Here is an 18,419-nt window from a genome sequence, read left to right as displayed (position 1 = left end):
TCAGAATGTTTAGTTGTCCGTCACGCAGTATGTGATGCAAAAAAGTAAATCAACAACATGATGGATCCATCTGAAAAAATTCCATGTTTTCGATTATCCATGTCAGATTGCTTCCCTCAGTCTAATGATCTGAAGCAGACAGTTTAAACAATATATCTCAGATAATAAATATAGACAGAAGTATTAATGGAAAGGAGAAATGGGCCAACAACTGGGCAAGTCTGATTGGCACCTATAAAAATGGTAGATTGAGATTATTGCTAGTAAACTAGTTGTTAAATGTAAGGATTCATGTGTTGCTTCTGCAGTGTTCTTGATTGTTTGAACATGCTAAAGATGTTAAATGTTTCATGTGCTGTTGTGAGTCTTTATTTATTATGACGAATGAAGATCAGATTACATTTTAGAAGCCTTCCCAAAGAAATACAAATAATTCCAAAGCATTGATAGCTGTGTGTGGTTTCCAGAGTAAAGTTCGGAGTCCAGTTAGTGGAAGTCCAGACGGAGGACGGACCCCACCCTCTACCGGCCCGCCACCGCTGCAGCATCGACCTGCTCATCCTATTAGTCTGCCTATTCTCCACCAACCGTGAGTACAAACTGTGTATGTATGTACAGACTAGGTGTAGTTTCCAGTAGCTTTAGGAAGAAGAAAGAAAAACAACGACCACTTTATCACTGTAAGTTACAGTTTATCAGCGTGACTTCTGGTGACTTCTATTCCAAGCACACCAGTGGTGCCAGAATGTCTATTATGCACACCAGTCGATGTGACTCCCAGCACTGGTCAATTTCTGTCCATGCTGCAGTGCTACACACAGGATTCTACCATTACTGTGTTAAAGAAATGTGTTTACTCAAAAATTAAAATTTTTTTCATCAGAAAATGCACAACCCACTCCTGCCAAGTTTAATTTTGTATCTCTACTGGGCAGTCCCTTCACTCTAGCTTATAGTTGCCTGTGTGTGACAGGGCAGCTTATTAAATACAGGGACAGAGTAGATCAACTAATCATAACTGGTGACTGTACCATTTTTTGTTTTGAGATACTGATAATGATATTAAAGCCCTGAGTGTTGGCTGATACCAATCTGACATTTTTTCTGTAAAAACTAGTAAGCTTTGAGCTGTTTATTTGAAGCTCTTCACTGCTTTAACTGATTTTAACAAGTAGAGTCAGGTGAGCTCCAGCTCCCCTGACATAAGATGAGCATCTAAGTAGGCTATCATGCTCAAACTACTACCCCACAGGAAGAAATACACAGCTAACAACAGCACACTGCTGTACTGTACACCACACGCTGCTTATATCGGCCAGATACCTATAATACTGATGTCATCTGTAGTTCGAAGATGAACCTGTCGATACAGGGTGTAAATCAAATGTAAATGTAGGCTAATTCATTATGTAACTATATAATTAATTATCAAATTGCATCATTGAACTGGATCAGTTTCATTCTTTATTCCCCTCTAATATCCATTCTAGCATTTACTGTCTATATCAGCCCGAAACTGATACCCAGTTTTGGATCCATGTCATCTTTGCTACTCACTGAGTGTATTTGTACTGTTTTTGTATTTGTGTGTTTGTATATGTATGCAGGGAAGAGTCCTTTGTTGTGATAGAAGAAAGCAAGACATTTGAGAGCAGGTTGCAGAGTCTGCTACAGGAAACAATTCAGGAGACAGAAAACAGCATGGAGGTACACAAACTTTGTACTGTGCAAAAGTTAGAGACCACCCTTCATTTATTTAATTTCCAGTTAAGAGTCAATTATTTTTAAGCTTCAAGGAGAAAACAGATCACACATATATATAAAAGAGAAAGGTCTCTATCAAAATATATTTTTATAAGTATTTAGTGTGTTCACTGTTTGCCTGTGAAAAGAAGTCTACAGGGGTGCTTTTCCAGAAGTTCAGTCTTAGAACTTCGTTGCATTTTCAGCTTTTCATAATCCATTAACAAAATCAGTGATGTTGAGTTCTGGGCTCTTACTTTTCTCAGTAACAGCTTCTTGACAGCAACACATCCTTTCAGACTCATTAAGTTGTCTTCTCATAGTAGATGGATGGACAGAAATACCTGTGGATTGTTTCATATCTGAAGCAAGAGTGGAGCTTGATTTTCTCCTCTCTCTGAAAGTTGAAAGCTTTAAGTAGTGTTTATCTGAAGGGGACATTATTGTTGGTCTACCAGGTCTTGTGCGGTTATTAGGAGCCCCAATTTCCCCTATATCTTTTAATAATGTTTTTAAACTCCAATTTGAGAAACTCCTGTTTATTCACTTGTTTTCTTTTACTTTCCCCTTTCTTATGTGAATCATTGTATATCTAATCTCCTCAGAAATATGTCCTGAAAAGTAACTTGTACTTTAATAGCTATTTTAACTGGAAATTAAATATATGAGGAGTGGTTTCTGACCATGCTGTACATACACAAGTCTATAGTAAAAGCTGAATGTGTATTCATTTTCAAGGTTCCCTCATTTCCATCTGTGACTGTCAGATTCTTCACTTTATCTGTTTTCCTCTTTCAGATGCTGCAGGAATGGACCTGGCTGAGTGGAAGCCAGGATCTCTCCTGATGTTTAATATTACATCCAGTCTCCTTTGCGTATATGAATGTGAGTATAGTGAAAGGAGAGTGTACGTCAGGGCTGTTCATGTCTGGTCCTGGAGGGCCAGTCCCCAGCATAGGTTATTTTCCTGCTCAAACACATATACAAAAATCACCAAACTGTTGGACACAGACCCTCCAGACCCAGAATTGAACACCCAGTGTATGTAGTCTGCAGAGCTCTCCTGCCCCCTGCTGGACAAACTGACACATTGCAGGCAACAACAGAATTTTCTCTCCTCTTTACATCCCACTTGGTCAGTTTACTTTTGTCTGCATGTATGAATGTGAATACTGTGTCATCCTCACAGTGAATGAACTGACGTGTTGGTTTTGCACATGGTAATGTTTTTAGTATGCAAAACAGTTTTTTTTCTGAATTTATTCTATAAATATATTTTTAACGCTTTCAGACTGTGTCAAGTTTTATATGTTATAACAATAGGTGAAATAACAATTATTAAAATGAGAAGACATACATTTTCAATTGAGCCATCATTCCACTTTATTGGGTTCCACAATATCAGTTTCTCAATTTAGTCATCCACCACAGCACAGTCAGAATAAAACAGGTATGAGTTTTGAAAGAAGAAAAGACAAGAACACAAAGAGGAAATGCTCCCTTTGTCGCTAACTCCTACCAAAACACAGACAAGAAAATCAAAGGATTAAATATTAAATGATATGTTTGGCAATGAAAATGACAAAGAATCAAAGTGATTTTTACAAACGCGAGTGGAAAGGGATTTGACATTTACAGAGGCTTCTCTATTCTCTTTAACTTTCTGCCCAACACAACATGGAGATGACGATTTACACCAGACATGCTCTTGTCTGATGCTGCCAGTAAACTTTGTGTGACCACCTTTTTGTCCCTAAGAAAAGAAAATCAGATCTGCAGACTTAAATCACAGAGCTTAAACTGCAGAAAGAGCAAACCAGCCTGAAGCTTTCAATCAAAACAGACACTAAAGGTGTACCACATACAACAAATACCTTCTGTGTCTCAATAACTCAGTGCACTGAAAGAAAAAAAACAAAGTACAGCCACCGCAGTTCTAAAGGTGCTCATAGGAACCTTAAGGAAGAGCGTGAACAGATTAAAAGGGACGTTTGAGTGGACCCTGTCTACAGAACGTGCTGTGGCTATGGTGACAGTGTGATGAGTGGTGTAGCCCGGAACAGCACTGGTCACATGACAGGCAATCCTGTTTGTTATGGGACTGGAGGTTGCAAAGGAGCAAGACCTAAAGTTGCATTTGAAACATGAGTTTGCAAATGACTGGTTGTGGAGAACGGGTCCATGTATTTTTGCAGGCATTGGGAGTTATATGGTCAGTTATGTCTCGGTTTCCATCTGTGCCTCTTGCTGCTGCTCTCTCCATCTTTACACCTCCAGCTCGAAGCCCATGCCCACCTTGTGTCCACCAGCGTTGAAGTTCTTTGCATCAATGAGAGCAGAAAGAGTGAGTTTCACACCTACAGGGACAGAGAGAGAGAGAATAATGTAATGGAATGAATGAACTGAGACACAGAATTGACAGATACATCAGTCATCAGTCAAGCTTTAATCATAAAGCTTATCACAAATAATGTTCATAGAACAATAATACATTTGATTACACATGTACTGTAAATTGTGGTTTTTTCATTACTTTCAGTGGTTGTCTTTCGTAGCAATATCATTGGGTGTTTTTAAAAGGATAATTCCACCAATCTTGTCAAACTTGCTGCATAATTAAATTGTTGAAATGTAAATACATAAAAATGTAAGTCATACAGAGTTGTTTTATGTGAAATGCTGTTCTACAGAAGCTTAGCAAGTCAGAACTGTTCACAGCAGCAGTGACTGTTAAAAAGCTCTAAAATCTACCTCACAGAAAGCAATTAGATCAAATGGTGACAAATATGCTGCCTGATGCCTGAGACGTTGTTTACCAATAAGGTTTTGTAGTCAGGTTTTGGCCTAAAACATATTTTTTAAACACATTTATGGCAGAGGAATACATGCAGGATGTTGTAAGGCAAAATAGTTCCTAAAGAAAACTTATTTTTTCAGATTTTCCACATTTTACCATGATCGACTTTACATATAAAAACTCAGAACATGTGTAGGGTCATTGCTTATTTAGATAGTAAGTAATTAGTAAATATTAGTAAATAATCAGTAAATAATTCCTGATTCTTATCACCACCAAAAAATCAAAGTTAAGAGTATAGAGTTTCTCTATAATGTGCCATTTGTGAAGTCAATCTCAGTGACTTAATCGTGCAGAAATTTTGTAAAATATATGCAAAACTTCCACTTAATAGGACAGTGGAAAGAATAATGTCAGTATGATGATACAAATATTACTAATAGCCTAAAAAAGTATTTGATTTATAGTGCATATTATCATTTGAGCGAAGAAAAATTAAATTGAATATGCATGTCTCAGTAGTAGGGCGGCACGGTGGCGCAGTGGGTAGCGCTGTCGCCTCACAGCAAGAATGGCCTGGGTTCGATTCCCGGCCGCACGGCCAGGGTCGTTTCTGTGTGGAGTTTGCATGTTCTCCCCGTGTCTGCGTGGGTTTCCTCCCACGGTCCAAAATCATGCAGTCAGGCCAATTGGACATGCTACAATTGCCCCTGTGTGTGAATGTGTATGTCTGTCTGTCCACCCTGCGATGGACTGGCGACCTGTCCAGGGTGTATCCTGCCTTCTGCCCAATGACAGCTGGGATACGCTCCAGCACCCCACCGCGACCCAGAAGGATAAGCGGTTTAGATGATGGATGGATGGATGTCACAGTAGTCCTATCAAGTTGATGTACAAGCATACACAATAGCATGACAGTGTGTTTACCTGGCCGCAGAGCCTGTGTGTATCCCACTCCAACCAGACTGGCGTTGTTTACTTTGGCCTGCAGAAGAGCATAGGTCTAATTACATTAACAGCCAATGAGCTCTTCCACAAGGTTATAAAGATAAGGTTCTGGGTGGCAGTATTACTGATATGCAGTTCAGGACGTCGCATGGTAGAGGTGTTTATGGTCTTGAGGGGGCTAAAGGTTGAAGGCTATGCTGTTACGGAAGTTTTAGAATGAATGAATGCAGTATTTGGCAAGACAACTGAGAGTGTTTTTTAGGACGTACAGAGATAGAAGCATCCTTGTCCAGCTGGTATTTAGCAGCAATGCCAAAGCGTGTGTTGTTGCTGCCAGCCGTCCAGGCCAGATTCACCGCCGTTTCCAATTGGTCATTCACCTTCTGGTAAATGGAGCCACCAAACTCTGTGCCATCGTTACTGCAAAGCAAACAACATACACAATTATATACATTAGGTATAGACATTATCACCTTCTGTGAGTCTTACCCAATTTTAGGTTTTGGAAGCATTTTATTTGGATAGTCCACTTTAGATGCTTTGTAGATACTTAATGTTCATGTTACACTCAACTACATATCTACTAAATTGGCCATAATTTTCTTTAACTCTAAACCTGGCTCTAATCCTAACCCTAAATTTAACTTCAACCCAAAACTTCAACCCAACCCTCACCCTGGTCCTAGCACTAACCGTGGCCGTGGTCCAAATTCTAATCCTAACCCCACCACTGTTTAGAATCAACAGATTGTAGAGTTTCAACAGAGAGTTAGTTAACAACTTGAACATCTGTAGACAATCTATACAGGACTATATGGGATTACCCAAATAAAGTGAGACCTAGATTTGTAGATGTTTTATTAACTAAAACTACATTCTAATTGCCAAAATGTTGAGTTGTTCAATTTGAAAATTAGACTGGTTTCTGATGTCAGGGTTAAAATCTGGAAAGATCTATGGTGTATTTCCTCACACATTGGTGTGCAGCTGGAAATCACCAGCCTTGTAGCCCAGAGCGAAGTTATTCTGAGCCAGTTTGGACTTGGCAGTGTCGAAGGCCATCTGGTAGCCGGCCAGCCAGCCCTCGTAGCCTAGCACTGCTGCAGCGTGCACTGTGGGCCCAGCTAGGTCAAAATCTATATCACAGCCCACATTCATGTAGTCACGCTTATAGCCTGTCTTCAGCTTAGCACTCTTCTTCCTGATGAAAGAGAAAGAAAGAGAGAGAGAGAGAGAGAAAGAGAGAGAGAGAGAAAGATTGCGATTTTGTTTGGGGTGGGGAATTGTGTTGTACTGGTTATGTATCTCTAGTACAGTAGTGCAGTTTGAGATACATAGACAGGTTACAGAGATAATCAGTGGTAAACAGGGTAAAGTGGATTTCTAGTAATAATTTAATTAGACTGATAAAAAAAAAAAACAGGCCAGCTCACCCAGTGTTGGGCACAAAGGACGTGTCCAGACCCAGCTTCAGCCCCTTAGCCAGCTGCTCAGAGACAAGAAACAATAACACACACCATGTCTAATGTAAGTATTTCTACACATGCTAGAGATGGGTTGTAATAATCACTGCGAGTCATTTACCTGGTCCTCCATGGTGACCTCAGTAGTCAGAGTGTTGTCAGTGTTCCATTTCTGGTTGAAGGTCAGACCCAGCTCCTTCACTTTGTACTTAGTCTCTAGATTACCAGATGCTTTCCCTGTGTCTGTGTTACTGGATCCGCCGGTAGAGAACTCCTACATGCATGAGACAGAGAGGTAGATGACGAAAGATTATGGAATAACGAAGGCCAGTTTGACATAGAGAAAGAAGGGAGAAGAGAACAAGAAATCACAAAGAGGAAAAGAGAATGAGTTGCAAGAAAAGAGGAAAGGGAAAAACATAAAAGAAAAGTCACAATGTCATGTAAACAAGTCTTGGCCTGTCTCTTAAGGTTAGAGCTCTGACATTTCTGTGGTTAGGCAGTTAACAGTATTGAAATGAGCAATAAAAACGGGAGGGAGATGGATAACAGAGTAGTGGTAGTTAGAGCTTTTGAACTCAGTGAGGAACCTTCAGGGTCTTCTAGGCCTTCAGAAAAGGCTTGATGATTTCTATGAACTAAAAATTATGTAATTTTTGTTCATTTTTATTTAACATAATGCTAATGTTATTTGTATTTAAACTCTGCTATTTCTGTAGTAATATTGTTATTTGTTTGATCACTTTTGGTTGGAACATCAAAGTTGTCTCTTTGATTGGTTTGGACTTCAGAAACTGAACAGAAGGCCTAATGTGTCAGATTATACACTAACATAATTAGGAACTGACAGTGGAATCAACCAGTCACGTTTTGATGCCAATGTGTGGGACCAATTTTGTGACAAAAACGTCACTCTAGGCCTTCTGGAGTGCAAGTGTTTGCCTAACTAATACACTTCAGTCAGATGTTAGAAATACAGAACAGCAGCAGCAGCTCTATGCTAGATCTCTGTACTGAAGGAGTCACTGTAAAACTGCTTCAAGGCAAAAAAATATATGTTAATATGTCTTTTACAAGGCTTGAATGTCCAGGTCTAATCTAGAATGGCCTAAAAATGGAAGTTAGCATTATTGTAGAAGTGTTTTTTTCTCAATTTTGACCGAGTTTGGACATTTATGGCTTAAATCAAATGTCTAATTCTAATAGTTACGGTTCACCACTGTTTAGATTTGTTCTTAACTTAAGGGGCACTAATGGTAAAAGTTAACCATCAACTGATTAACTAATGCATAGGCTGCCAACCCTGCCCTGCACATTTTCATGTTTTTAGTCTCCAGGACCATCGTTGGGAATCACTGAATTAATGAGTTGACTAATGGAGACTAAACTCAAAAAGCATTGCTCTAATGCTGCCAGAACAAAAAATCGACCCTTTAATAACAACACTTGAGCTCCAAAATAACATCAGATCAGTACTGGGCCAGCTGGATGACAACAGAACAGGAGACTGTGAAGAGAAGGCCTCAGAGACCAACCCACACATCCTTTTATACAAACAAACAATTTTCTCACACTTGGCCTTGCTTAAACACACAAACAGCAGTAAGCAAACACACTCTTACCATCTGACCAAGTCCAAGAAAAAGCAAGCGAGAGGAAGGCAGAGAGAAACAGAGATGGTTAGTGGAAATAGGTACATAAAGACACACATGACCAGATTCAAATTCACACTTTCTCCCACACACAATCAAAGAGTGAAAAACATGGGAATAATATTGATCCAGATATTCAGAGAGAAAGCAGTGGTGCAAACAAGAATAGGCAAGAACTGTGGTTAGGCCAGGCTACACCATGTGCTCATACACACACTCACACACATTCTTACACCCTCCCAGCCCAGGCCGCAAGCTAATGTGGATGAGTCATCGAATGCTCCTCAAAATAAACTCAATATATGTCTAGAACAGCACTGCATGAATGGAAAACATTTCTCACGTGGTAGTGCAGCAAGTATTTGCCCTTTACCAAAATCTGATGAAAAAAATTGAACAAAATGGAAGAGAGTAGGAGAGAAAGTGACTCACAACTCCACTCTGGGACTTTGTCTTGAGGTCCAGTTTAACTGTTCCAAAGGCTGAAGGACATAGAAAGAGAAAAAGGATGTTGCATAATTATACAGTAGGGAAGAGAATAAAATTCTTCATATACAAGCTGCGAAGATATGGTTACAGTCAATATCCACAAGCCAGCTGGTTGTGTTTGTTCACAGGATGTTATAATCCCAGTGAGGTTATGAGAAAGGATACACAGGCTCTGGCGGGCCTCAAACATACATCACAAGGGAAATTCCACCCATTCTGCGTAATTAAATTGTTGACATGTTCAATGTGTTCTAGAATCAGAATTGTTCACAGTTGATTGTTGATATGATCCAGATGTCTGAATTCTTAGACTAAATTCTGTAGTCTTAGACCACTTTTACACCTGGTCACTTCATGTGATTAGAAACTGGATTGTATCCTGAAAAGACTTTAGCAACATGCATTTACACTTGGTAGTAACATGCGTCTCTAATTAGTCGAACTGTAATTCAATTGCTATGGAGGACAGAATATGCAAATCTGCTCGTTACGTGGCAACCGGCTACCAATTATTTATTAAGTCATCTGCAGTTTGTTTTGCACAGTAGTGTCTGTCCATATTGCTATTAAGCGTTTTGCTTTTTCCTGTGCCCAACCATGTGCATCCTCCATGATTATCTTCCTCTCAGACATTTATCACGTACCCAGTGACATACTGCATGAGGAGGGGTTATGGTTGCCGAAGGTGTCTTGGATGCATTTACACTGCTGTAACGTGCAGCTCAAATGCATCTCACACCACCTCCTAAAGTGGTTTGAGCAATCAGGTTTGTTTAAACGCGTCTTGGGTGCGTTGACATTTGCAATTTATGTGGCTTTGTCTTATCCAGATATAATCCTAAAGCTCAAGATGCATAAAGTGATCTAAAATGTATTTTTAAAAGTCATTCATGGGCTCCCGAGTGGCGCAACTGTTTAAGCATTGGCCCTATCATAAGGAGATCGCGAGTCCGATCCCTGGTGATGCTACAGCCATCCGTGGCCGGGAGTCCTAGAGAGCACAACTGGCCTCGCTCTCTGGGTGGGTAGGATGGCCTGAAGCTACTAAACATCAACAGCTAAAATGCAAGACAGTCAATCAGATATTTTGGCCTCTGTAAGCTTGCTCATTAATACCTACATACAGTGAACAAAAACAAAAAGGACTGATAATCTATATTACTTATATGGCATTTAATCATCATCTAAAATTTACTGATTATGACAAGCCTAAACTCAGACCCTGGATTATAGAACTTCCATTTAAAGATGTAGCACAGGCCTCATCAGCAGCGCTCTTCCACAGAGATAACCCAGTGCTGTATAAACCAGCCCATTTATCTCATCAGTTAGATAAGCAGCACTGATCCTACTGAGTAAGCAGGGTATTACTGTTACAAAGAGCAGCAACTTGCCTGTACTAACTTAAAGGGAAATCTAAAACTCTGGCCAAGTTCACTTATAGACAAAGACAACTCGCTTCAGCCTTTATTGATATGTGTATGTTTGTGCGGCTGTGGGCACTCACCATAGCCCTTGCTGAAGATATCTTTGGCAGATTTGCCAAGATCAGAGTATGCAGGAGGGACGGCCATGCTACCTGAAGAGAGAAAGAGGTAATGAGACAGGACACATAAATAACTGGACTACAGACACCCTGCAAGCACCAACACTCAGAGGTTTTACCTACTCAGACCCCAGATGTGTTGAGCCTTAGTGAGTTAGGGTTTGCTAAAGCTACAGGAAGAACAACAATGCTTTCATCTACTATATTAGTCCCACACATATCTTTAAACTATAGCCAAGTGTTTAAATGAATTTATTGCTCAATCCCATGGCTTGGTGTTCAACTGAAACTGCAAGTGAAAAGAAAAAACAAAACCTTTAAAGCAGGAGTGCCCAAACATTTTGGGTTGAAATGTGGTCTGACCTGGAACCTCAAAATAGCACAACAGCCTATGTGCAATTTGTCTGTACTTTCCACAGTTGAGCAAGTGAGCTGACCTTTCTTGATCAACATTCCTAGTTCCCTCCTTGGGATCAAAATAGGAACCTATTGGGCTCCATATTCTGGGGTTTGGCCCAGCCAAACGCTTTGACCTCTATGTCTATTATCATACCTACTACAGTATGAAATAAGCACCAACAATATGAAACTTTCGTCATTAATACGACACTAATTTTATGGATCTAAAAATTTCGATAACCAATAATAGCAGTTGATACAATTTTGTGTGGTCAAAGATGCAAACGGTTTACTGGTTTACTGATTTAAAAGTTAAGGGCTTTACTGACATCACACATATTTGATACGCCACCTCTAATTTGTCCAAAATGACTGTGCAAAATTTTTAAAACTCAAACAAACAGCGGAAGCTCAATGTCTAAATTATAATAGTAACAATAATAAAAATTATAATAATAATAATAATAAAAATTAATACATTTATAAATAACCTTGTTATTAACTTTAAAACAGGTAAATAACATAAACAATGTTTACCAGACAGTAGCTCCTGCCGCATATATCAGTGTATGTGGTTACCGTTCAAAATAGCATTACATTCCTGAATGTAGTTCTTACAGAACATTTAAAGAGACGTTGCCTTATCGGCAAGATGTCCAATGATGCTAAAATATATGTGGAACCTCAAACATGAATTTCAATTTTTCAAAATTTCAACACGATTCAAGCTTTGAGATGTAAACGTCATTCAGAGTAGTTTACTGTGAAATGGTGTGCACAACCATATAATTAACTATCCAAAACCACCAGTGGACTACATGGTTCTTCTGAGTTTTTATATGTAACATCGATAATGGTAAAATAGTGGTCAATCTGAAAAAATAAGTTTTCTTTGGGTGCAATTTTTGGTACTATTTTGCTTTACAACACTGGCTGTCCCACTTTGCTGTTAATGTATTGTAATACATAAATTTTAGGCTAAAGCCTGCCTTCAAGCCAATCCTAAAACAATGTATCAGCCATCTAAAAACAGTCATAATCATTTTGTGTGAAACTGAGATTCCTTTCTTTCTCACATCAAACAACTGAATGACTTTATTTGCATCTTAATAATTGTATTATGCACTTTTTTTAATTTAATTCCGCTTTAATATCGGTCAGACCCTAAGGTCAAACCAAGGTTTCAAAAATCACCAAATGTAGCAGCATAGTTTGGGCAGCCCAGCTTTTATGATCTATCCCACTTCTCTTTGCCTCTGGTGGGCAAGTGCTACTAATAAGCATGCCAATACACAAAATACTACTGTACTGAGCTTGGATACTATTCACACAAGCACTCATACAGGGCATAACTGCAATGACATCAGAGCCATATCTGAATATTCATTTGACAAACTTTATGCTTTAAATATACTTTTTAATTCTCCTCATGTTAAATTTTCTCTTCCTTATACATCTAGTGGCTCTGATGACATTAGTGTCTCTCAGCTACTCCCCTTCTCCTTCACTCACCGCATTTCTTCGTCTTGCAGTGAGAGCAGGGCTTACTCTCTTTCATCTGTGTCTCTGTCTCCTTCCCTTTCTTCTTGTCCTCCTCTCTGTCCATCTTTAAACCCTGCTTTGCTCTTTTCTCAGGTATCGTTCTTTAAGGGGGTTGGAGCGGGTAAACGCACACCATTAGATATGAACAAGCTGACTGGTTATATATTAATAAGGTTTTGTGGAGTCTGTAATCCATTAAGACAGACATCCTGTTTGAACCTTACCACTGTTACATTCTATCTTGTGCACTGCTTGGGTAAATGTTTTTTAAGCAGTTATGCTATATATATAGATTAAAGACCAGAGATGGGCAATACAACAATATGATATGAAAAATTATGTGCTTTTTTTGTAAGGATGCACCAATCTCACTTTTTCATTTCCGATACCAATACCTGATACTTGAGTATCGGCTGATACAGAGAACCAATACATATACTAAGTCTATTTAATCTAACTAGCTTATAGGTCCTCATATTTACACAGTTCCACGTTTTAAGGATTTTATTTTTGGTAAAAGCTGTGTTCATTGTCACTAATAAAACATATCAAGCTTGAAAGATATATGTATGTGTGTTTTTATTTATACATTAACCGATTTTTATTTATAATAATACTGTTATTACAGATTTTGCCATGCCCATTTTAACAGCTGCTTGTCAACTCACACTGTCAATACTGTTAAGTTCAGTCTACTGCCACACATGCACGTGTCAGAAACTGCTTTGTTATGACAATGAAACTACATTTCAGCCCTGATTTTTTGTGTGTATTGTGGGTAGCATCAGTACTTTTGGAATTCTAAACCAATGCGCGAGTCATAAAAAAGACAGATTTAACAATTATAAATTGTATCTACACCTGATTGTTTCATGCATCTTTAGGATCAGAATTATATTCAGGTATTGATTATTTACATATACAAGATGCATATAAACCTGATTTAGGGCTCCAGAGTGGCACAGTTAGAAAAATGTGGTTTACAACTGGTCATTTCATGTGACTTGTTGGATTGTGACTCACATGCATTTGCATTTGGTAATCAGATGCGTCACCGGTTAGATGGATTTATATTCAATTTCTGTATAGCCCATTATATGCAAATCAACTTATATACAACAACAGCCTTTGTTGTCTCTTGTTTGTGATATGCATTTCCTTACACTGGCTTCACAATGACGTCTACAAGATAACTGAATAGAATAATTTGCCTCTTGTAACAGTCGTTGCAGTCAGGGACCATGTGCGTTTAAAAAAATTTAATGTTTTGTAGCAAGATGAATAACAACAAGATAAACCAAACTGGCACTCCATTTTAAGTAGGTTTTTACTGGTATTTACACTGGCATAACATCCGACTAAAATGGGTCTCAGATATTCCCCTGAAGTGGTTTAAGGAATCGGTTTTAAACATGATTTAAATAAGTCCTTTTTGCATTTACACCTGTATTTTTATGTAGATAATCTCTATCCAGATATAATCCTGATACTCAAGACGCATGAAATGACTAGGTAATTCCTGGCGATGCCATAGCCATCCATGGCCAGAAGTCCAAGAGTGCATAATTGTCCTGGCTCTCCCCCAACACTGAGGAAAATGCTAACACAAGTGTCTGCTAGTTAACATAATACAATTAGCTGTCAGCTGTACCCAGCAATCAGTGTATAGTATGTGCATATTGTATAGTAATGAAAAGCTATTTAGATATCAGCCCATTATACCAATGTCTTATTTTATTTATTTATTTTTACCAAATAAAAGAGAATATCTGTTATTTCTTAATTGTTCTCATGTTTTTAACAGCTGTTTTTTAATACAGCACTACTATCTTGCTGGCACATTTCACCTGTTCTTAAAGCTATTCTTATGTTGTTTGTAAACCTAAAAAAAACAAATACTGCCTATAAAACATGTCTAGAAAATCTCTTCAAGAACAGTGATGTTATCCTTTTGCTACATTGCCCACCCTTGTAAAAGACCTTATTTTCAGAGGACCACTAGGAGTATCGTGTCACATGATTATAGTCATGAGCAAGGCCCACAGAATAGCTCCCTCTTCCCCTGCTTGCTTTACCCACTTTTCATCCCAGTCAATTCCATGACGTAGCTCTACATTACATCTGTGGCTTGCTTTGTGGCACACTTCTGGTAACAGATGCCATATGGAACCCTAGGGAAAAGTGAGGAGTGCCTTCTGCTCCTCCCCCCAGAATCACCATGGCAACCCCCTCACTGACACCTGCCCATGGGTAGGGGTCTGGTCCAAAGGGCTGACCTTCAGCCTTCAGGAGACCATGGCTTTTCAGGCTTGTGTCACACACAGCACTCCCATGTCCCAAGACGCACATTCTATAAATAGTGGGGGTAAAACTGACACTGGTCCTCCATGTGACAGGAGGGAGGGTTTACAAAACGGGAAATGCTTTCCTGAATTCTGCCATTCACGTATCCCCCTCATAAAGATCCGCCCTCAACTCAACCTCTAGAAACATCGATATCCTTAGCCACCCCTCCCCCTCCCACATATGAAACCCCTCTGATGCCAAAAACACACAACAACATCTCAGTGCAAATGTGACAGAGAGCCACCAATAAGAGAAAACAGGAGTGGAAAATAGCATCTGGTCCTGAAGTAAAACCATCAAGACAGGGTCCATTTGTGAACCCTTTGGCTGTTCCTATAACTCTTATAAAAATAATTCTTTATGTTAAGGACAAGCCATTATTAACCCTTAGGGTCTCTTCAGAAGAGAACACAGCTGACAAGAGATGACACAACACCACTTTTCTTTCTGATACCAATACTGAATACCACCACCAAGCAAATATACTAAACTAACATCAAGCTATTTAAACTAAAGCACTTCACCTAAGACGGTCATCTGAAAGCACCAGGTTCAAATTGCTGAACCATGCTAGTTCCCTATGGTAAAAAAATACAAAGCTAGCAGCTTAACTTATACAAAACCACAACATTTTCTTTGTGCAGTTAAATAATTAAAAAAAAAATTGAATGAGCAATATCTAATTTGAGCAAATGTGTGTAAAATTAGGCTATTTAAAATAAAGGAATTGTAATACTAGTATAATACATAGTTAACTAACTGCTGACTTACTAACTAATCACATGACCCACTTTACCACACTTCATGTAAAGCTGGATTACAGGCAAATCTATGGTATTTTTGGCTAGATCTGCTTTTAAATTAGATGGGAGTCATTCTTTTTTTCCTCATCAACATGTTCTTGCTGGTATTTGGCCCAATACTGATACTCTGTATTTAATCAGTGCTGTCTCTAGAAAATAAATCCTGACTTCAGGAGAGCAAAGGAGCTGGACTGAGAGATTGACAGAGGCAGAGAAACAGAGGGAGGGGGGAGAATGAGGCATGTCAGCTGCTGACACATCAGTATCTACAACTGCTGGACTCTGGAAGCAGTGTGCTTAGATGAAGCAGGTACTGTTGAGTAATGCCTGGCTGTTAAAAAAACAAGTAAAGGTGCATCTGTTGCATCTACAACAGTACTTTGTATTAAGTGGTCTTAAGATGAACTGAAAAGTTTACGTCTAACATCATTCGACACGTCTGTTTAGTGTAGTGTCACTGTGGTATGTGACAGGGGAGATAATGTCAAAGTGCTAGCTAAGGGTTAGACAGACATAAAGCATTCTCATTTAGCACTATAAGCCGTCTTCTACTATCAAACACACATAAAAAACGGTCTACAGACCTTATTAATCAACTCTCAAACTTAACATAGCACACACAGCTTACCACCACTAACCACGGAGGTATTACTAATCTAGGTCTCCAAACATGATGACTACTACGGCTACCTGTTTTCACTATGCAGAATTCTATTGTGCTGGGTGAGAAATATGACCTGGTTCGCTGTATATGTATGACATGCTATGGAAGACCAATTCTGTTATCAGTTTTAAACCACTATAACAGTGGTCAATTTTAAACAATACATAAACAAAGCCCACTACGGTATTTACCTCTTCTGTTTAAATGGCATGCCTTCAGAACAGAGTCAAAGAATTGGAGACAAATAAAGCTAATTTTAAAATTCATCGTAGGTGCAAGAGCATCACACAAATTAGCATCGTCTGAATCTTTAACCTGCAACATTTACTGTCAAAATTCACATATTGGCTGGAGCCTGATAAAGTACTTATATTTATCAGGGTAAATATAAGCAGGGCCTCATTTTTCTGCTTTTGACACTACTTCATATGTCAGGTCAGTTCTACATATTCCACAAACAATACAACAAAGAAGCCCTGGTGTCCTTCTGTGACAGCCCACTGCACTGCGCATGACACACACAAACACACAGAGCTCACACTACGCCCAGTTTAAGCCTGCTTGATAAAAGAAATGCCCGCTTACAGCAGTGAAAGTGTCATTTTACAATTTACCATTACTATCACGAGCGCAGCAGTGCAATAACGGTCAGTTCTGCACATACAAAAGAGGCTAATGGGCGGGAGGCGGGGGGGGGGGTTATTTAATTGCTCTCCGTTACATCAGAGTCAACGTGCGTCAGAAAAAAATGATAGCGGTGTCTGCACACTGACCAATATTCTCAACATCCCCCGTCCGTTTCGGAGTCTTACAGCCTCTGTCTTTGTGGAAACAGCCTCAAATGTACAAGAGTTCAAATTTTAGACTGCAGTTATGGGATAAGCTTCACTGTATAGGCCCATACGCCAATCTTCTGCTTCATACTAGCGTCCGATTTTCCTGCAAAACCGCAACAATAATATCACAAAACAGGCCTGGTGAACAGGCACAGGCGCTCCAACAGCACGACCGTGGTTAAAAAAATAAGGCCTTTTACAACAGAGGGTGCAGAGTTTAAGTGTGCCACAGAGCCGTTAGAGCTGCGGCCTCAGTGCGAGCTCCCTCGCTCCCTGTCTCTCTCTCTCTCTCTGTCCGTCCCTGACTCTCTCTCCTTCTCTCTCTCTCTGCACGCCTGCATGTTAAATTCGAAGTCAAACGCGATCTTTCCACATGCACGGCTGACCAGCAGGGCTGCTGCTCCGCAGGCTCCTACCGTTTACTGGGCTCCGAGGCTCCTGGCTGGACTCCGGCTCTGAGAGAGGAGGACACACTGAAGGAGAAACAGGCGGAGAGGCCAGGACGCGCAGCGCGCATGCGCACTGTCGATGTCTCCAGCTTCTGTCAGAACGACTCTGGGAAAGGCTGGTATGGTAAATAATCATAATCATAATCATAAGCATAATAATAAAAGAAAGCCCGGTATGGTAAAATAAATAAATAAAAAGAAAGGCTGGTATGGTTAAATAAATAAATAAATAAATAAATAAATGGCTGGTATGGTATGGAAGCCCATTTCTGCTAGACAAAGGACTATTTCCCCCTTTTTCTGTTTCTGGTGATTTATCTTTAATTACTTGTTTCCTGAAGCATTAAGTAATATTTAGTATACAGAAATAATTACTTTTTTATGTTTCTCAAACTGATGTAACAATGACTTGTTTTCTTGACATTTGGTCATGGCATCTCAAAATAATGACTTATTTTCCTTTAAAATAATTTTACATTTAGTATCTTGAAATAATTACTTATTTTCTTGAAACAGTTTCTAGAAATATTAGCTTATTTTCTCAAAACTTTGACTTATCCTGGGATCTTGTTATTATCTTCTTATTAAGACACTTAAACAACAAAAAGTGAGCAATTATTTTGGGAACAATAAAATTTTAAGAAAACTAATGATTATTTCGACATAGTAAGTCAAAATCTTGAAAATATAAGTCATGATATTGAGATACTGAGACATAATTTGACTGGTGCCAGAAACTGAG

General features: G+C 39.1%; 2 protein-coding genes across 3 annotated transcripts in view; one reads left to right on the top strand and one right to left on the bottom strand.

Moving 5' to 3' along the window:
• The window catches only part of ikbkb (inhibitor of nuclear factor kappa B kinase subunit beta), a 36,200-nt gene extending 32,355 nt beyond the window's left edge, over window positions 1–3,845 (top strand). The window contains exons 20-22 of the mRNA XM_036578884.1: window positions 468–589; window positions 1,608–1,707; window positions 2,542–3,845. Coding sequence (XP_036434777.1) covers window positions 468–589; window positions 1,608–1,707; window positions 2,542–2,589 — 270 coding nt within the window. The 3' untranslated portion in view covers window positions 2,590–3,845. The remainder of the gene's footprint in view (window positions 1–467; window positions 590–1,607; window positions 1,708–2,541) is intronic.
• Window positions 3,109–17,750, bottom strand: vdac3 (voltage-dependent anion channel 3). 2 transcript variants are annotated; one of them, XM_036578885.1, is made up of 10 exons: window positions 17,645–17,750; window positions 12,550–12,680; window positions 10,600–10,671; window positions 9,036–9,085; window positions 7,073–7,225; window positions 6,922–6,974; window positions 6,462–6,689; window positions 5,758–5,908; window positions 5,468–5,525; window positions 3,109–4,100 (listed from the first exon to the last, which is right to left on the bottom strand). In XM_036578885.1, exons 1-10 carry the CDS (start codon window positions 17,743–17,745, stop codon window positions 4,009–4,011), a joined length of 1,089 nt encoding a protein of 362 aa, XP_036434778.1. In that variant the 5' UTR covers window positions 17,746–17,750; the 3' UTR covers window positions 3,109–4,008. The 2 variants fall into 2 exon arrangements, with proteins under 2 accessions (XP_036434778.1, XP_036434779.1); XM_036578886.1 differs by lacking the exon at window positions 12,550–12,680 and having other exon boundaries at window positions 17,645–17,740.
• Between the last annotated feature and the right edge of the window lie 669 nt (window positions 17,751–18,419).

This window comes from Colossoma macropomum, unplaced genomic scaffold, assembly GCF_904425465.1.
Source record: "Colossoma macropomum unplaced genomic scaffold, Colossoma_macropomum, whole genome shotgun sequence".
Taxonomy (NCBI): domain Eukaryota; kingdom Metazoa; phylum Chordata; class Actinopteri; order Characiformes; family Serrasalmidae; genus Colossoma; species Colossoma macropomum.
This window is presented reverse-complemented; position numbering and strand designations above follow the sequence as displayed.

Bases quoted from the DNA above. Each gene is read 5' to 3' on its own strand.
- vdac3 (XM_036578885.1), bottom strand. From the start codon at position 17,745: ATGCGCGCTGCGCGTCCTGGCCTCTCCGCCTGTTTCTCCTTCAGTGTG. The intron at 9,086-10,599 runs GTGAGTGCCCAC...TATGTCCTTCAG, and splicing joins TATCTTCAGCAAGGGCTATG to CCTTTGGAACAGTTAAACTG. The intron at 5,526-5,757 runs GTACGTCCTAAA...GCTCTTCTGCAG, and splicing joins ACAAGGATGCTTCTATCTCT to GCCAAAGTAAACAACGCCAG.